We start from the raw sequence: 17,913 nt of genomic DNA, 5'->3' as shown, positions 1-17,913 counted from the left end.
GGATAGCAGCACTTAGCATTATGGGCAGTAGAACTCGTTTATAAGAAAACTTCCTTAAACTAAGGTTTGAACACATCACTATTCAATCTTCCAGTCAGGAGTAAATGTTTACTTCAGATTAATTTGCTTTTAGTCCTCAAAAGAGGGTAAGCTAGTAAAAGTGTTTCCCTTCTATATCTCTGCAGAAGCTGCACACCCTGAATCCCTGTTAGCTGTTCTGTGCTATAATGTGGCCCTAGGTGAGAAACTGCACGTGCTCTGCAGATTCTAGAACAGTTCTTCACAAACTCCATTAAGGTTATTGATACAAGGGAGTTCTCCTTTTTGACAAAAGATTATTTATTGCCACTGCTACACTAGTCTAGTACTGGTTTGTTCTTAAATTAAACAAATAAACAACTGTTAATAATAGGAGAGACATTCAACTTTAGAGAATTTGTTTTTTAAAAGGCACCCTTTTTGTTAAGCAGTAATATTTGTCCCAACTACTTTTGAGAGTTAAGAGTCATAGTTTGAAGCACTGTCATCTGGTCCTACACCACACATCCTACATAAATCCACTGCAATCAAATTACAGACAGGAAAACCCCCCCAAAATAGGACTTTGTACAACTTGAAGACAGGAGCAGTAAACATATGATTCAAGAGTAGTAGCATATGCAAAACCAGCACTGGAATACCAGTAGTCTTAAGACTCCACAGCTATTTACTATCAGCTGCTGCTTGCCAGAAGCCTCAGCCAATTCAGAGAGAATCACAAGTGAAAAGTCACTTTATAACTAACCGAGCAGATGTGAAACTAAAAAGGACAAGATTAAGAAACAGATAAAACCATACTTACAATAATAGTAGTTCATAAAATTAAAAAAAAGAAAAGCACCAGTAATCATTAAGCTGAAGTGGGAGAGGATTGAGGTTTTTCTAATGCAAATTGAAGTACCACAGTCATTAAAACCAGGTTTGTCCTTCTCCCATTACAGTAATTACCACAGCAAGATAAAAGTTGTAAGAACACTCTGATGGTGAGCGCAGCCTATTGAAAGCAGATGCAAAGATAATTGCTATTCATAAAATGAAGTTTGGGTGTTTCTCACATACCTGGAAAACAATATAAAAACCACAGACAATGCAACGTATTACAAGTCCCTTGTGCATTAAAAGTTTATTTTATTTTTGTAATAGAACTGCACCATCGGTTACTCTAATTGAGGTATTTAGCCAAAATCCAGTATATAGTCAGTAAAATAACTACACTGCCTTATAGCTATGTAAAAACATTTGTACAAAATTTGTGTCAAATGTCAAATAAATAGGTAACTTTTGATACTTATGTAAAGAAAAGTGATTTGGATACTCTTACAGTTAAAAAAAACTTGCTTCACATATTTTAGGCAAACATTCAATTTTACATTAAAATAGACCTCAAACTGAAGCCCAGGTACAGGTCAAATACAAATGTAGAAACTTAAAAGTGCCAACAAACAAGATCATTCAAGTACAGTAAATGTTAAAAAATATATATTTATTTAAATTTTCTGATGCATCAAACTGGTACAGGCCGTCAGGATTTAAATAAGACAAGAAAACATTTGAGATAAAGGACAAGAAACATTTTTGTTCCAGAATAAAATAGAAATTGTTAATCCACAATTTTAGAAACAGAAAAGTCCACAGCAACTTATAAAAAGAGACATGAGTTTATTTCTGTTTTGAATATGGCCTGGAAGAATCACAATTTATATCCCAACCACCAGGCGATGTTGACTTTTCTGTATCCATGCTCTGGCTGTAGGCAGATATAAAATAATTGCCCCCTTCTTGGTTTTGACTTGCAGAAGAAATTGGGTATGTTGTTCCCAGAAAGGTCTGATGAGTGAGTACATTAAAGTGACTGAATTGATGGGACATGTTTAATTGTCTACTGTAAGCCGGGAAGTTATTGAAAGGAGTTTGTTCAACTGAATTATGTTTTTCTCCTTCGGCAGAGCATGTTGTAGAAACTGCAGTAATTGGTTGTATCTCTTCCAAGTCAGTTTTAGAAGTCTTTTCCATCAGGCCAATTTGTGCTTCAGGAGATAACTCTGTAACTGATAAGCAGCTGGCTTTTGCATCTGCTCCATGTGAGCCCTTGGCCTCTGCCTGCAAAGCTTCCAAATGAGCATCATACTGAGAGGCATCACTGCAGATTTCTATTTGTGATGTTTCATCCTCTGAATCCAGAGACATGTCCTCCTCATCCTTTTCATCCTTTTCTACAAGAACTACATTAAAAAAAAGAGAAAGTCCTATTCTATTGAAATACAAACTTTGGTTAGAAAAGCTATACACTACTCACAGAGTGTTAGGCTTCAGGTGTGTAAGTCCAATATCACTTAAGTCTTGGTCTTCTGCCTCTCTTGTTCACTTACTCAACACACACACTTAACCCTCTGTGAGTGTCCAGTTACTCCGATGCTAAAAGCTTCTGCGCATTGTGTTCATGTTTAGTGTTGGGAAATCCCAACTCCCAGCTCCAAAGGGGTTAATGTCAAAACAGCATCTGAAGTTACACAATTAAAGGAGTACAATTACTGACATCTCAGTCCTTTTGTTAGGCTTTCTGAAAGCTATCCTTAAGTTTATCCTTTCCCTGAAAACAGATGGGCATACCTAGGCCAGGTTAGCCTGTAACTGTACTTAGGATCTCCTTCAGTGCTCCATCCCCGCTGCTCATCCCCCATCATTTAAAAAAGAAGAGTAGCTCGAGAGTTGGGTTTTCCTTGCTATCTGTGGTGGTCATTTGCAAGAGTAAAGGCACCCTCTCTCAAGGACCTCCCCCACACAGCTAATTAGGTAAAGAAAGCAGAAGGGTGTTTTTAATACTACCTGATTGTCTCTTGGGAGCGTCCGAGGGAGGAAGGCTGTTTTCTTCAGTAACCAAGTTGAGATACCCAACAAGACTTTTAAAATTTTGCATAAAGTCATCAACAGTAGCAACCACTATTCCATTATCAACATAATTTGAAAGTCTTTTGAGATTCTTTTCTAAATACATAAAAGGAGATTTTGAATTAATATTTAGCACCTCTTAGCAGAAGAGGGAGAGAAGTATTCATAGATTTTGTTTTTACCTGTTAAGAAGACGACGTGTCTCTGTTGTATGTTTTGAGCCTGGAGCCTGATAAGACAGTCTAATTCTGGAGCATTTCGAGTTTGAGAATCACAATTATGGTAAGACAGAATCTCAACCAAGTGCTTCTTCTGATAGGCGTTCAGAAGGGTCAGCAGATTGAGGGCATTGGCATTCATTCTATAATGGGGAAAAAAGCACACCATCAGAAAGATACTTGATTTAAGGCCAGTCTGACTATTAAGTCAAAAGACAAAGATAAGAGTAAGTTCTACTTAAATGAGTTTTGGATAACATAATTAAAGCTGAAGCACTGTTACAACTGGCAGTTGAAGAACACTACTTACCTCCCCAGCTCTTTAAGTTTTTTTTGTATTTTGCAGTGGACTTTCCACTGCCATTTCCCATCTGGGGTATTGAGATCCTCCAGAAACTTTAAGAACTGTTTTAATTTATCTGTTTTGGAGATACAGGATACAAGTTAAATTCTGTGGTATGCAAACTGAAAATACTAATTCAGTATAAACATAATGCTTCCTTCCGTTTTCATCAAAGCATAGTTACACAACTGTGAACATCAGTCTAGTACTTCAGGTTTTCTGCCGAGCAGATTAGCCAACAACAATAATCCAAAACTGAGCTGCTTTTTTGTAGGCTGGATGCCTAACAGTGGTATCTGCTTGCATAAAAGCCGAGTTCAGTCCTACATGGTCTGCCTCGCAGAAATATCTATTTAAGAAACTGGTAACTTCGTTAACTATTCAAGTTCAAATAAAGAAAAAGTGGGGAAAAAATGTAGTTTTTCAGTATTTTTTGCTAGTGTATTTGTGGCTTGAGTAGTAAGGAATAAAAGGTTCCACAGACATAACTACACACCCAACACAAACTTAGAAAGACAAGATCTCCACGTTCACATGTTCCCCAGAAACATGTTCTCCAAAAAGGCTACTGAGGTAAGAAAGAGACTGAAGTAGCTGAAATTCTCAAAAAAACCTTCACAAAAATAAGATAGAAAACCGGAAAATTAGAAGACTTAATTTTTCCCCGCAATGAGTATGCTGAAATGTTAGTGTTCTGTTTGTGTTGGAAAGCTTCGGGAAGCGCACACTTACCTGTAGTGATGGACTCTGGATTAAGGACAGATTCATCTGACACAACAAAACCACCAGACACAAACAAGTCATTGTAAGTGTGATTTTTCACATCATCCAAACTATCGACACCCGCAAAGTTGACACAGGAAAGCCTCTTCAACGTTACTAAGCAAGGTATCTGTTTAACAATGTTAGAAATCAGAGATGTGTAACAAAGATCATAAAAAAAAAAAAAAAAAAGGAACTACAGAATGTTCCTACTTACTAATACTAAATACCAAACTTTTCAAAACTTTTTTTTTTCCTTGCCTTAAGAGGTGCTCTCTCAAAAACATTACAGCAATGAGCCAATGGAAGTTGAGCACTTAGAATAATTTTACTTTCTGTCCAGCAGAGGTGCACAAACTGCAGCTGTTGGGAGTACCCAAGGTCATCTGACAGCTGCCTCCACATGCCATTAGAGCATCACACAACTAGAACTACTCAGGCCTCTGTACAACTTTACAACTACTAAGAATAAATACACATTAGCACGTATGTGGAGGTGGAAGATGACTGGCATTCACCACAACCATTTTTGTTTCTTCAAACAGCAACTAAAACTAAATGCTATGTTGATATGAGAAAGCAGCCTTGCTCAGAATGAGCTTTGTCTCCCTGGGTTTTAACAACAGCTTTCTATAGTACACATTTACTTATGTGAAATACCTTATGGATGAGGTTGGCGATGTCTTCATTTTGGATAATTATCAGGAGTTTATCTAAAGCAGCTCTTTTAAGGAATTGTTCTGGGTGGCACTCCGTATTACCTAACTTTGTAAGATATTCCTAACACCACAGAAAGAGAAGATGGTGAAGAAAAAGTGAATAGGTAGATCAGCCAAAACAATCCCCACGTGATGACCACATCAAGTAAGCTTTCCACTCGAATCTCAGAGGGACTGGTTTCCTTGTCTTTCTGATACATTAATTGGAAGGACACAGCAACAGAGAAATAGACTGTTTCAGCAATTCCATCATTCTTAGACATAAATGACCAACTGACAGTCTATCAAAATTGCATGAATTTTCAAGCCAGAAGTTTTTATTCCACTTTCAACTTTCATCTTACACATTTAACTACAGAAGAACAGTAATCTCCAAAAGTTACCTGTACTATTAACTGGAGTTAATAAAAACCCCAAAACCACACACATGGACTTCTCATATATTCCTTCTAAAATGGTAAGCTATCACATTTTGCCCTTGTTACCTTTTTTCCGTACAGCTACCCCCCGGCAGTTATTTTCCGAAGGAACCAAACTACAGCCTGCTCTGCTTTCCAACTGTAACAAAAAGACTTACATGAAAGCTAAATATAAGCAAGTCTACCTCAGAAGCTCAAACGAGAAATGGGACAGGACAGCTTACTTTAACAATTCAACATTTTTGAAACAAATTTCAGACTCCCTTAGGTTTCCAAGTCCAGTTTTGTACATTCTGATTTAAAAGGCACTCTGTTCTATTTTAACACTATACAGAGGATGAACTGGAACATACTTACCTTGATTTCTTTGCAGAGAATGCTTTCCTCCTCTTCATGAATATAAAATTTCACAGTGTTTTTCTGTACATCTTTAATAATTTTGACCAAACTGTTAACTACTTCAGGTTTTAACTGGCTTATAAAATCAGAAAAGGCTGGTTGGGTTAGTAAGTTTAAGTTCTCTGGGGATTTCTGTGTCTTTTCCAGTGGTTCCATCACATCACCACTGGCAGAGGTCTGATCATCTATTCCCTCCTTTGCTAAGGGTAAGCTTGACGAGTGCTGCTCATTAGAATGCAGATCTTCCACCACATTATTACACAGTGGCTCTGGTAACGACGTCGTGTCAGAGTCCCTGCAAACAGGTAACGTGTCGGGTGGAGGATTCAGTGCAGCGTCACTAACCACTTCTGCTGATTCAGGACTAGAGTAAATGGGTGGAGTATGCCTAACGTACGAAGACGACAAAATAACGCTATTCAACTTTTCGCTCAGTGTCTCTATATACTCTTGGACAGAAACTTCTGATGCCTGTAAACATATGTATTCAGAAAGTCTCATTATCCTCTCTCGAGCAGAGAAGACCGGTGTGGACACACCACTAACATAAGCAATATTCTTTTGCTGCAAAATTTCTTGAATTTTTCTTGCAAAGAGATTATATTCTTCTAATAGCGTAGTCTCTATTACTGCACTAATGGAATGCTTAGTTGTGAAAGGGTGATCTGCTAGCCCACACTGATCTTCGAGTTTCTCCACTTGTCTTGTATAAAGTCCATCTTCTGCTGTCCCCTTTTGTGTGTCTGAAAATGGAGAGCATGGAAACTGATAATCAGAACTTCTCTGCCTATTTATTACCCGGGGGTCATTAGGAAAGGCATCCTTTGGCGGTAAATACACCAGTGGTTCTTCTGGTGATTTCAGACCTATATAGGAAGAGTTAATCATCATAATCTTGTTTGAAAGTCACACACGACTGATATACTAATACCTCCAAAACACAGTTTTAAAACAGCATTACTGTTGTGCCTCCCCCCGCCAATCAACTTAAATCCAAAGACTCAAGTGTTACTGTATGCTGAGGTACAGAAGCACAGAAAATTTAACAGCTCCTAAAACAGAACAATAAAGTTTACTCAAAAAGCAGAATACAAGTAATCTTCCCAGAGATTGCATCTGATTAAGCATAACAGGAACTGCCTTAATTACAAAAAAAAAAAAAAAACAAATTAGAAATCAAGCAGGATGACAAATTATTCAAATATTTTCATTTGCTACCAGGTTATAATCCTCAGGCTTTCAGAAGGCTTGTTTTAGCCATACACTACCTTGTGGACTTAGACTGCAACTTGCAAGCTGCACGTCTGATCTCGCAATTGAGAACAGACTTTTTTTTACTTAAAAAGGTAGGACATAAGTCTTATGGTAATTACTGATACACAGAATCAGTCCTGCTGCAAGCAGTGCTGAAAGCCTCTCATAATCCAAACCTCAGATCATTTCTGCTGCACTGAGTTTCTTCACCATCCATATTCAAAACTATGGTTTTGTTCCGTTTTAAACCAAATTTAACACTTGGCTGCAATTCATGATATATATACACAGATATTTCAGATATATACAGGTATTTCAGTATATATCTGTTCCATAAATACTTCAAAGGAGGGTTTGTTTGTAGGTTTTCTTTGAGGTTTTTTGTTTGTTTTTTTAAGTGTTGTATTATTGTTAAAGCTAATACAGTTGTAATCAGAAAACCAGGTTTCTGGAACAGAAGCAATAACCAAAATAGTAGACAGTTTCTAAAAGTTAAGTGTTCTTTTGGAATGGTCAATTTTGTAGCCAATTAAAGCAGTTATAGTCAGTCCCTAATTTGATCAGGTCCATCCAGATCTAAAAGGAAAACATCTGCCACTTACAGGATCCCTTTTTCAAGGTGACAGTATCACCTCATAGTTACTTTTTGCCAGTCATACAGAGAGACCAGAAATGTGGTTCCGTTTTATTTTCCTTATCAGTGAAACGGAATGTTTGTCTTCATCCTTCAAACCACATCCTTTGAGCCAACCCATATTTCTAGTTTTCTTTAAAAGCACTAAACGCAGATATAAATCAGATGATATCACGAGTTCAATTCTATTTGATTGGAATCTTGTTTCTGTTGCCCTATACCTTCAGTGTTGAACTACACCTTTTGTATACACAAGGTACATTAATTTTAAGAGACTTTGAAGAAGTAGGTACCAAATTATAATGTTAACAGAGTAAACTTAGTTTAAACTCATTTGAGATACAAGGTACTTAAGAATCTGTTAGGTATCTCATTCTTCTTGAGCCGCTCAACACATAGAAGCTACATCACTATTGTAATCAAGAAATACTGTACTATAACCAAGTCTTAGCAAGAAGATTAAACGCTATATTATGGCTTTAAATTCAGGACTATTTTTATAACTTCTTACATTTTAATACAGCTGATCAGTTACATACCAATTTTTAGCAATTTTCTATACGGAGAACACACTTTCCAATCCTTTTTAAGATTTCTAGTTGCAATTATCCGCCCATCCAATCTTTCAGCAGAACCTAGCAAGTTCAAATACTGAATTCCAAACACTTGTGCACCTTACCAGATAAATACTCGAAGCATTCACATTTCTAAATTATGTCAGTATGTACCCAAATCATTATTCTCTACCAGCATCTGTTCTCATCCAGCAGATTTCTGTATTAATCAAATATCAGAAACACTGCATAGGCTATATATATGCTTGTGTACCCACATGTGACCCCAGAATGGGATATATGGAAGACACAAGCTTTTAGAACTTTAGTGTTCATTCACTATTTCTAGCAACTTGGAAGAGTTAAACCCGTCTTACCTGTAATTGGAATAAGTTTCCAGTGCATTCCAACTTCTACGTTATTTGAGTTGGAACGTTGCCTGCGATACACATGTTCTACAGGTGTACTAGGACAGGGATTGTAGTCTTCAAAACTACTTACACTTCCAGTGCTTGCTTCCTAGAAAACAAAATTCTCAGCTCAAAACCTTTTTTTTTTTTTTTTTTTTTGGTACCTATTAAGCTTTTACATTCTGAAAAGCTGACAGAACACCTGACTTTACTAGCATACTGGCAATTTTGCTGTCAATCAAGTCAAGTCAAGTCAAACTTGGAAATGTTTACAGGAGGTACTTATATATTTCATTTATCTGTTTGACAATTTCTGAGACAGTTGTCTCTGCTGATGGTCTATCATTAAGTAAATAATGCAGTCCTCAGCACATGCCTTAATGTACAGAGGCTGGGTGGGGCAGGGAGAAAAGGAGGCAAAGGGAAAAAAATTTTAAAAACTAATTGCTCCTTAGCCTTTTTCAGGCTGTTGTCTTAATAGCTGACTACAGTCATCAGATGGTGGCATTACTGAGGAACTGCCTGCAACTACTACTAAGCCCCTGAACAATACAATTTCATCTCATACTCCAGATGGTTAGAAGCAAAACAGCACAGCAGGACAAACTCCTCCCCGCTCCATGACTCAGAAACTGAGCTTTGTGTAGAAGTATCACTAACAGAGATGACAGAACAACCACTCTGCAGAGTAATGTGATCAAGCAAGCAGCTGGGGCACTCTGAACCCTAAAGCACAAGGGCCTTCTCCAAAGGGTGTTCTGCCAGTTATATGCCGTCATGAAAAGTATGCACAGAACACCTACACACCACTGCACCAAGAGAGCACACAAAGAAAGCTAGGCATGCATTTAAGCGCTCAGAATTTTTAACTCCGCTCCCACCAAAACAAAGCCAATTTCCCCAACCATCTTTAGTATCCATAGAGCATTTAAGACAGTGCATTCCACTATGCACATTTCTGAACACTTTCTCACTCAGACACTGCTAGATGGGCAGAACAAGCCCATCATCTTTTCCACAATACCAGACCAAAAGATGATTGCAGGACCCTCACTTGTGCACAGAAGTGAGGGGCATTTTCCTGCCCTATAAAATGCCTGTTACTATTCAGTAGGAGAGAGAATGCACTTTGGAGGGGCTGGACCAAGACCAATTACCAAAACGGGAGCAATAACTACAATTAGAACAAAAGGATGCTTGATTGAAAAGCAGTGAGCATCACTTCATTAACCCTGAGGTACTGTCACTAGAAAAGGTCACTAACTCACACAAAGAAACAGTCAGCTGACGCAAACTGTTGCCATTGGGTTTTTTGGTTTGTTTTCAAGATAATAGTTCAGGACCTGTAACGTATACTTGGTTTCCAAAGAAAATCGACTTAGGTTTTTTTGCCAATCTATTCTATCAAGACAAGAGAAACAGCTCTCGTTCTGCTTCTCTAGCTGTTGATCACCTGTGGATAAACATTCTTGTTTAAGATCCCTCCAACCAACTCTAAATATACAATACAGATTGCAGTTTGACTTCTTTCACTTTCCTGCTTACGACAAGAAAGCAACAGGCCAAAACAGCTTTGAAATTATAGTCCATGCATAATGTATTTATTTTTGATTTGCATTTGGGAGAGAAGAGGGAAGAATTCACAGTGTATAAGCTTTGAAAGAGATGGTCTCAACTTATATCTGGGAGGAACCTGGTCAAAAAAAGGCTTGTTTCTGTGCCTCAGATGGAATTTCATAATCATGACAAGTTGTCGTATCCAAACCACCTATCGGGTCTATAGATGAAGTAGTACACAAACACTGATGGCCTGTCCTGCAACCACTGCTGACAGAGTCCATATGGAACAGCAACTACTGCCTTATAACCAGCTTCAGGAAGCGTAACAGCTAGGCAGTGTATGACGAGGAACTCTCAAATCTCTCCTTACTGAGTTTCAGGTTCAGCAAACCTCAATACACTAGGCCAGACCAAGAGTCACCCCCGAAAGGAGGAGGAAGATGGCAGGCAGCATATAAGCTGTTACAGTAACACTATTACTTACTCTCTGCAACAACTTCACATACTGATAAAAACCCCACCACCATAAGCAAGCTGAGCAACAGAATAAAGCACCTTTTTTGCTACAGGAGGTAGAAGACAACTGCAAGGCTTTGGTCTCAGAAAACATGAAAAGACACCCTATGTATAGCACTCAGCCACTGAAAGACAGAAGATTTGCTGCCTATTGCTGGAGCAGCTGCCAGTGACACTTATTGTAAAGCTAGTGAGGAAGACTGACCATGGTTGCTCTCCATCTTTCAGGTATTCTTAATTATTTTATTACAGAAAGAGTAGACAAAAAAAAACAGGAACACACATCTCCGAGTTCAGAAGACTTCTATACATGCTCCTACCAAACAGAAAAGATTCTTCACAGAAAAGTTAGAGCTTATTTATGTTTACCTATGTAAAAAAAGTGGCTTTTTCATTCAGTCTCATAATATTTATGAAAATAGTACATTCACTGTCAGCATCTACCTGCATGGCAGTTTCACTTACTTTTAAACGTAGTGTGTGTTCAAGGCCCACTTCATTAGCTGAAAGCCGTAGATCAACATCAGCAGGGTAGGGTAAGCATCCCACAGCAGTTTCCAGTACCCCTGGACTCTGTAGGTCCTTAAAGGTAACATTTTCAGCCTGAGCAGTATTAGGAAGCTCATGATCATCTTTGTCCTGTGCTGGAATGGATTCATATTCATATTTTTGTCTCATATCCTCTTCAATGTCATCAGCGCTTAATCCTAAAGCTTGATTTACAGATCGTGCCAATGATGCATCCAAGTGTCCTGCACTAGCTAGTGTTTCTGAAAGCAGTTTAATGAGGCCATTTGTGTCAGTAACAGCAGCGTCGGATACATCTTGCTGCCTCAAGTCAGTATCGTGTCCACCAAGACCAGTATTAATTGAGAGAACAGAGTGTGGCGAATCCGAGGTTCTGCCCCCTTGGAGTAGGGGGAGGAGGGGAAAAGTAATCCATTACTAAGGTTTTTTTAAAAAGCAAAAGCAAAGCCCTTCCCAAAAACCTGCTGCACACCCAGTCTCACTCCTTAGCATCAATTCATACAGTACACATACATTTACTTTCTTAACAAAAATTTATAAACAGGTACATGTTGATAAAAGGACAGTTTCTAAAGCTAACAGTCTCCTCCAGATAAACAATTACCTTTTTTAGGTCACTCAACACCACACTATTTTATGTTTTAACAGAAGTCACACACTATGATCTGTGTATTTTATGGAAAAATTGCAAAATCCTCCATCACTTGAGAGAAAAAAAAAGATTAGTTTGAGCAAAATATTTACTTCCCATCATCCTATCGCTGTTGCTCCAGAATCTGATGAGTATCTTAATAAGTATCTTGTGAGCTTAACCTCACAAGTCATCGTAGACTAAATGTAATTCTAAAACTTTACCATGCCTATTTATACTAAACATATATTAAACTCATCCCCTTGGATGAGTAAACACCACAGGTATTTTTTCTTCTTGGACAGAGACAGGCCAAGAAACTACTTAAAGAATCTGATGAACCCCTAAGGCATTTATCATAAAAAATTCCATATTTCCATATAAGTGCTGTTTGACTAATAAACGTCTAAATATGTTTAGATACTTAAGCTCACAGTATTTTAGGTAAGGCTTTCTGTGCAACAAACTACTTCTGGGGTTATATAAAAACATGGAATTCATACCATAGGGAGAGATGTTGTTGTTTTGGTACCCCTAGAGGAGTTAAGTCAAAATTTAGTTTTAAACAGATACTGTTCTGATTACAGCCAGGTAGAAAAGCATTCACATATTCTACATTAATAACCAGTGTAAAAAGACCCTGAAGGTTAAGAGACTTCCAAGCAGGAATCCCAAGATCTAGCATGTAGCCTCTGTCTCCTCCATCCACAGATATCAGCATCTTTTGTCCCTCTCAAAAGGCAAATTTATTCCTAAAATCAGCCACTTCATCTTCCAAAACGATTCATGTACACATGAGAATGACTGGTGCTTGCTATAAATCCCCCTCTCCCTCGTGCCACCCTTCTCCCTAGTTCTTCTTTTGAAGGAGGCCTATATCACTGCCTTGAGAAAAGGGTCAGGAAAAGAGAAACCAAAGGGGTTTTTTTGACAGATCATAAGTATCAGAAAATATCTGTGATAATTATCCGAGGTTTGGATTTATATAATTTCACATACAGAATAATTCAATCAATACTATTAGGTTGTTTCCTTTGTCCCACTACACACATTACTGGCCGTTTCAAACTTAACTGTGCCCATGCTTAGCAGTTTAATTCTCCCCTTTAATCTGAATGTTAGGTACTATATAGAGTATTGGAGCCATAAAGAACTACAGCAATGCCTGAAGTCAAACTCTGCAAAAGACATTACAGTATCAAGGCTGCTGAGTACTCTGTCTTTGGACAGTTCCACTGCTAAGCAAACTCCCAGGAAGTCTGCCTTCCTTCTGAAGAGGCAGAAGAAAAGCAGCAAATCCTTTTAACTTGTCTCCTACAAAGAGACAACTTACATAAAATAAACTTCATCTCTATTGATAGATCTCAGACCAATGTTTAAATGAACCATCATGCATTAAAATATCCACAGTACGCAAAAAATACTCATTCTATAAAGATTAAACGTTAAGTATGCTTTGAATTACAATGTTTAGAGAGGAATGCTAAACAAAGACTTTCTTACCTTCATACTGACAACTATTCTCTGAAGAATCACTCATTTTTATGTATTTCCGCAAGTTTTCAGACTCTTTTTCCAGCTTCCTTTTCAGACCACTTTTATTTCTAGGGTCTTCAGAATCAGAATCTCCACCTACATTTTTTTTCCTACATTGGATTAAGTTAATAAGTTCTTTCAGTTTGTCATGATCATAGTCTCCAGAATGAGGCATTTTTCGCTTGGCAGCAGTGTCTTCATATTTTGTACGGATTCTTTTCCCACTTTTTGCATTGGCAAAGTCAGAGTCGTCTTCCGTGACTTCATAATCTGAGATGGGACTGAACTGTGGAAGTTTCTGACTTCCCTCCATCAATTCCTTAGCTCTAGAAACAGGTAGTTGATATGTCTCACAACCAAAAATATAGTTTTGCAAGCAGCTGTCAATATGAGATTTATTTTTTGGAGCAGAATAAAGAAATTTTTTCTCATCCAACCGTGACTCATACTGATGTAATACAAATTCTCTGTATTTTCCAGAGCCACTATAGCATCTTTTCATATACCCATTTATAAACCTTTCCACAACAGCATTGAAATCTGAAGTAGTGTCTTTACGAGACTGGATTAAAGCAAAATGTAGAGCCTTAATAAACTTTGTGATTTCTGGAATGATTTCCCGATTTTCGTGCAAAACCATGGTAGGTGAATTTTTCTCTGTTCCCAATGGAATGCTTTTTTGTGCTGCCATAGAAGAAAAGGGAATTCACAATTAAAATCAAATCATAAAGCTATAAATAAATGATGACTAGTTAGCATTAATTCTGTATTATACGTATTTGGTGAAACACTGTTTGGAATAACTGTGGAGAAATAACCCAAAAGCCAGGGAAGTAATTTTTTTGTGAAGTAACCAGCTTTAAAGCCTGCTTAAAAGTCAACCTACTCATGGTCATGATGAACTGTAATTTTGTGGTAACCTGTATCCTAGATACACATATCATTTCCAATCGTTACCATTATCATTTCCACCTGAATGACCTTTCTGGAAGGCCACTTCAAAGACTTGCTAAGGTTTACTCAGCAGCAGCCTAAGAGCTCTCTGGAAGAGGGAAGCCTGTGCAGTCCTGATGCATTCGCTGTGCTTCTAAGCTCACTGGGGACCCTTGCAGAAAGAATTGGAGTATTTTTAACAAACTGGTATGCACACACTTTAAATGTTAAGATATCTCCTCTAACCAAGCTATAACCAATTTTCACAATTGTTACTTAAGTAAAAGGTAAGGGTGTTATTAAAGTAAGAAATGTACAGATAAAAATCTAGGAAGCTGCCAAAACTTAGGACAAAAACTTCTCTGTAAAAGTGAGATGTCTGTAAAAAACTATGTTTTGACAATATCACTTCTAACTCACAGCAGGCCAAAAAGGACTGCATTCTGCTGCTGGTACTACTTATTGCAAATTTCAACTGTAAAAAGATTACAGTCTCATTCCAAAGCATTAAAGTTCTACTGAAACTGTCCTTTCAGTCATCTTTTATTGCCTTGTTTTATCGGTATGCTCTTTGCTCAGTTTTTAGTGCATATCTCAATGCCACAATACAAAAATTACAGGTACATTGAAGACTTTCACATGTTTTATCCTTTATGTTTTGATGGTTAAAGAAAGCCCTCAAACGTCTCAAGTGCAACGTTGTTACTAATGCATAGATCCCTTGGAATACCGATGCTCAGTTTTACTGGAATATACAATGAAGAAATTTGAACAAAGTTTTACCTTCTCAAATATGAACAAACCAACCTAAAATCTGTAGCGTTTGAAGTACTTTTGTGAAGAAATAAACACCTTTTTGAACACCATCACCATAACCATAACAAACGCAAACTGTTATTCCTCATTTACACTGACAGGCTATAGCACTACTCAGTCTTCAACAGAATATGTAAGCACATACAAAACACTCAACAGTGAACAAACTTACTTGAGCTCATTATACCTCTCGGTTCTGGAAACAGAAACAAAGCATGTAGCATGCGGGGCCGTCCAGTTTGGTGGTCTAGAGCACAAGAAAATAAAAATAGTTGAGAAGATGACCACTATGCTTCAAAAGACAATCTAGTACTCAAACTCCCACCCCTCTTAAAAAAAAAACCAAACCAAAAGCAACTCAAAAACTCAAAGAGTACACATACCATAAGGGGACATCATTTGCCAAGGAGAAAGAAGAAAAAGAAATCCTCTGTCCGGAAGTGGTTTCACAAGAACCTGTTTTCAATCAAAAAAAGTACACCATTTCAAACAAAGACATTTGCTCACTATGAGTACTCTGCAAGCTGAATATCACCATGGGTAGAAAAGTGCCCTGATACAATACTTAAGAATATGCCAGCTAAGGAATTCCAGCGAGATCATGGATATTGTAACACGCCTCAATTAATAGGTAGTAAAATGAATTTTCAAAACGGGAATAGTCAAATGTGTAGCACTCACAAGTTTCTCTTTCTCTAGTTTTTGAAGTAAACCATCCAAGTGACTACCAGAACGGGACTTCTCCACAACTTCGTAAAGGCTACAGTACATGCCGTTCTTCAACACTGACATGACAGAAGCACAGAACAATAAAGAAAGAAAAAAAGAAACAAAATTTTAATTCAGGGAACTTTTTAAAATTCTGATTAAAAAAAAAAAAGCTAGAACTCTTTACCTTCTTTTGCTCCTAGGTAAGTTTCTTTATAGAACAACACCGGTGAAACTTTTTTCTTCAATTGATCAATGCTCATAACTTTTTCAATCTCAAGCTTCTCAGGACTGGAGATGAAGGGTGGCAGGAGGGAGAAAAAAAAAATAAAGACCTCTTTTTTCCGCCCATAGTCCTACCCTCATTGACCAAGCAAGAACTATGAAATACATGCTCTTAAAAAATCACTTCCTTAGACTGTCTCATGAGCCAGTGGTGTTTATTCCAGCAAAGGAGTGTGTGTCACTTCAAAGGAAACAGAAAAAACAAACTAAAAAACAACAAAACACCAAACAAAAAAAAGAAATGCTGACTGAGTTGTGTTCACAAACTAAAAGCAGCTCTGGACACAAGACTCAGGAGTCAAGTTTGATATATTTAAAGCATCTAGACAATTTTAATTTTCATCTGAGTATGTCAAAAATTCACCAGTCTCTACTGGAAAGTGTTTTAGCACAGCCATATTGCAAACTTACTGTTTAAATGGTAATACTCACAGCTTGCATGGAAGGAAAGGACGTGTTGCTGATTTCAAAGAAACATGGCACAAAAGTTTGCCTTTATTCCAAAGCTGTCCCCTCCATAATGTATAGTTAGATTTATCTAAAGATGAAGAAAGAAAGACTAAGCAAAACCACTTGCTACATGAGACAAAGGAAATGGCATTAAAGAGGCTGCAGAATCTCCAAAAGCTGTTAAATAGTAAGTTAAAACGTAACAGAAAGGCTATTTAAAATCTTATCATGGTTTGACCTGCTCTGAGCAGAGCAAAGGAGGTTGGTATGTTACCTGTACCTGTCTGTGTAAGCATACCCCTGGTGCCAGCATCTGTAGAACAATAGCCTCTTTCCTTACCTTAACTGTCAACCACCTTCATACATATTAATATCTTGTTTGGATAAGATTGAAAGAAAAGCAAGACAGAGGATATTATTTGAAGTGCCACTGAAGAGGAGATTCAGGAACAGAACATAAGTTCTTACTACACTGTAAGTAGAAAAGGAAGGAAAAAATACTTTTGATTTTCTTGAGTTCTACTTTGTTCTGGTAAAAGATTAGGGTGTCTCTTCGATCATCTAGTATCAGGAAGAGATGCCTGACATCAGTGTGGTACAGGACAAAACTCAGATATACAGTAAGCATGAACTAAGCTGGTTAAAGACAAAACTGCACAGACAAAAAGGTCCAAAACCTTCCATGTCTGTATCATAATAACAATAAACTTCAATTCATTCTTACCTGTACTTCTATCTGTACTGAAGCTGTTTGATCTAACAAAAAGAAACAAAAACAACAGAATGACTATGTTGAGACAGAAGCTTCTGGCTACTAAATCTTATCTTAAGGGTACTTTATCAATCTAACAAAACAGCAACACTAAGAATCCCCCCCTAACCTCAAGCTATCTTGTGCTATTTTAGGTATCTTGACAACTGTGTTTAGCACCACACATACAGTCCCCACATCTGGATGCCTTCCTATCAGCACAGGTATCACAGTGTATCTGTAATCAACTGCCCATTTAGATAATCTCTCCACAAGCAGTTAAGATGACACCAGTGAATCATTCAGTGAAAAAGTATATAGAATATTTTTTTAGACTACCAAGTAAAATAATGTGAACATTTTTATGTCTGTGAATTTCCTCAGTTATGCAAAAAAACCCACTATACATGAATTCCACCTAGTCAGAAGACCAACGGGTAAAAAGAGCAGCAGAACTGCTTCCTACAGGGGCCAGCCTGCTGCGTTAAACCAAGTCTGTCACCTCTTGCTTTGCATTAGAAGTATTTATTATGCTAAGTCCCTGTGACACATCCATTCA

General features: G+C 37.6%; 1 protein-coding gene across 5 annotated transcripts in view; it reads right to left on the bottom strand.

The window, feature by feature from the left end:
• Positions 1-237: 237 nt before the first annotated feature.
• FAM208A (family with sequence similarity 208 member A) overlaps positions 238-17,913 on the bottom strand; it is a 31,351-nt gene continuing 13,675 nt past the window's right edge. Inside the window, exons 8-23 of one of the 5 annotated variants that reach the window (XM_026857306.1) lie at positions 17,328-17,359; positions 16,586-16,691; positions 16,056-16,159; positions 15,842-15,945; positions 15,544-15,616; positions 15,333-15,407; positions 13,379-14,095; positions 11,182-11,624; positions 8,608-8,749; positions 5,747-6,654; positions 4,912-5,031; positions 4,222-4,381; positions 3,457-3,565; positions 3,111-3,289; positions 2,866-3,024; positions 238-2,261 (exon numbers count right to left, since the gene is read on the bottom strand). In XM_026857306.1, coding sequence (XP_026713107.1) covers positions 1,699-2,261; positions 2,866-3,024; positions 3,111-3,289; positions 3,457-3,565; positions 4,222-4,381; positions 4,912-5,031; positions 5,747-6,654; positions 8,608-8,749; positions 11,182-11,624; positions 13,379-14,095; positions 15,333-15,407; positions 15,544-15,616; positions 15,842-15,945; positions 16,056-16,159; positions 16,586-16,691; positions 17,328-17,359 — 3,994 coding nt within the window. In that variant the 3' untranslated portion in view covers positions 238-1,698. Of the gene's footprint in view, positions 2,540-2,865; positions 3,025-3,110; positions 3,290-3,456; positions 3,566-4,221; positions 4,382-4,911; positions 5,032-5,746; positions 6,655-8,607; positions 8,750-11,181; positions 11,625-13,378; positions 14,096-15,332; positions 15,408-15,543; positions 15,617-15,841; positions 15,946-16,055; positions 16,160-16,585; positions 16,692-17,327; positions 17,360-17,913 lie in introns of all 5 variants that reach the window. The other 4 variants (XM_026857307.1, XM_026857308.1, XM_026857309.1 and 1 more) reach the window with 4 other exon arrangements.

The sequence above is a fragment of the Athene cunicularia genome (genome assembly GCF_003259725.1).
Source record: "Athene cunicularia isolate RWA chromosome 12 unlocalized genomic scaffold, athCun1 chr12_part1, whole genome shotgun sequence".
NCBI classification, from domain to species: Eukaryota; Metazoa; Chordata; class Aves; order Strigiformes; family Strigidae; genus Athene; species Athene cunicularia.
The sequence above is the reverse complement of the archived record's forward strand: the minus strand, read 5'-3'. Positions and strand labels throughout refer to the sequence as shown.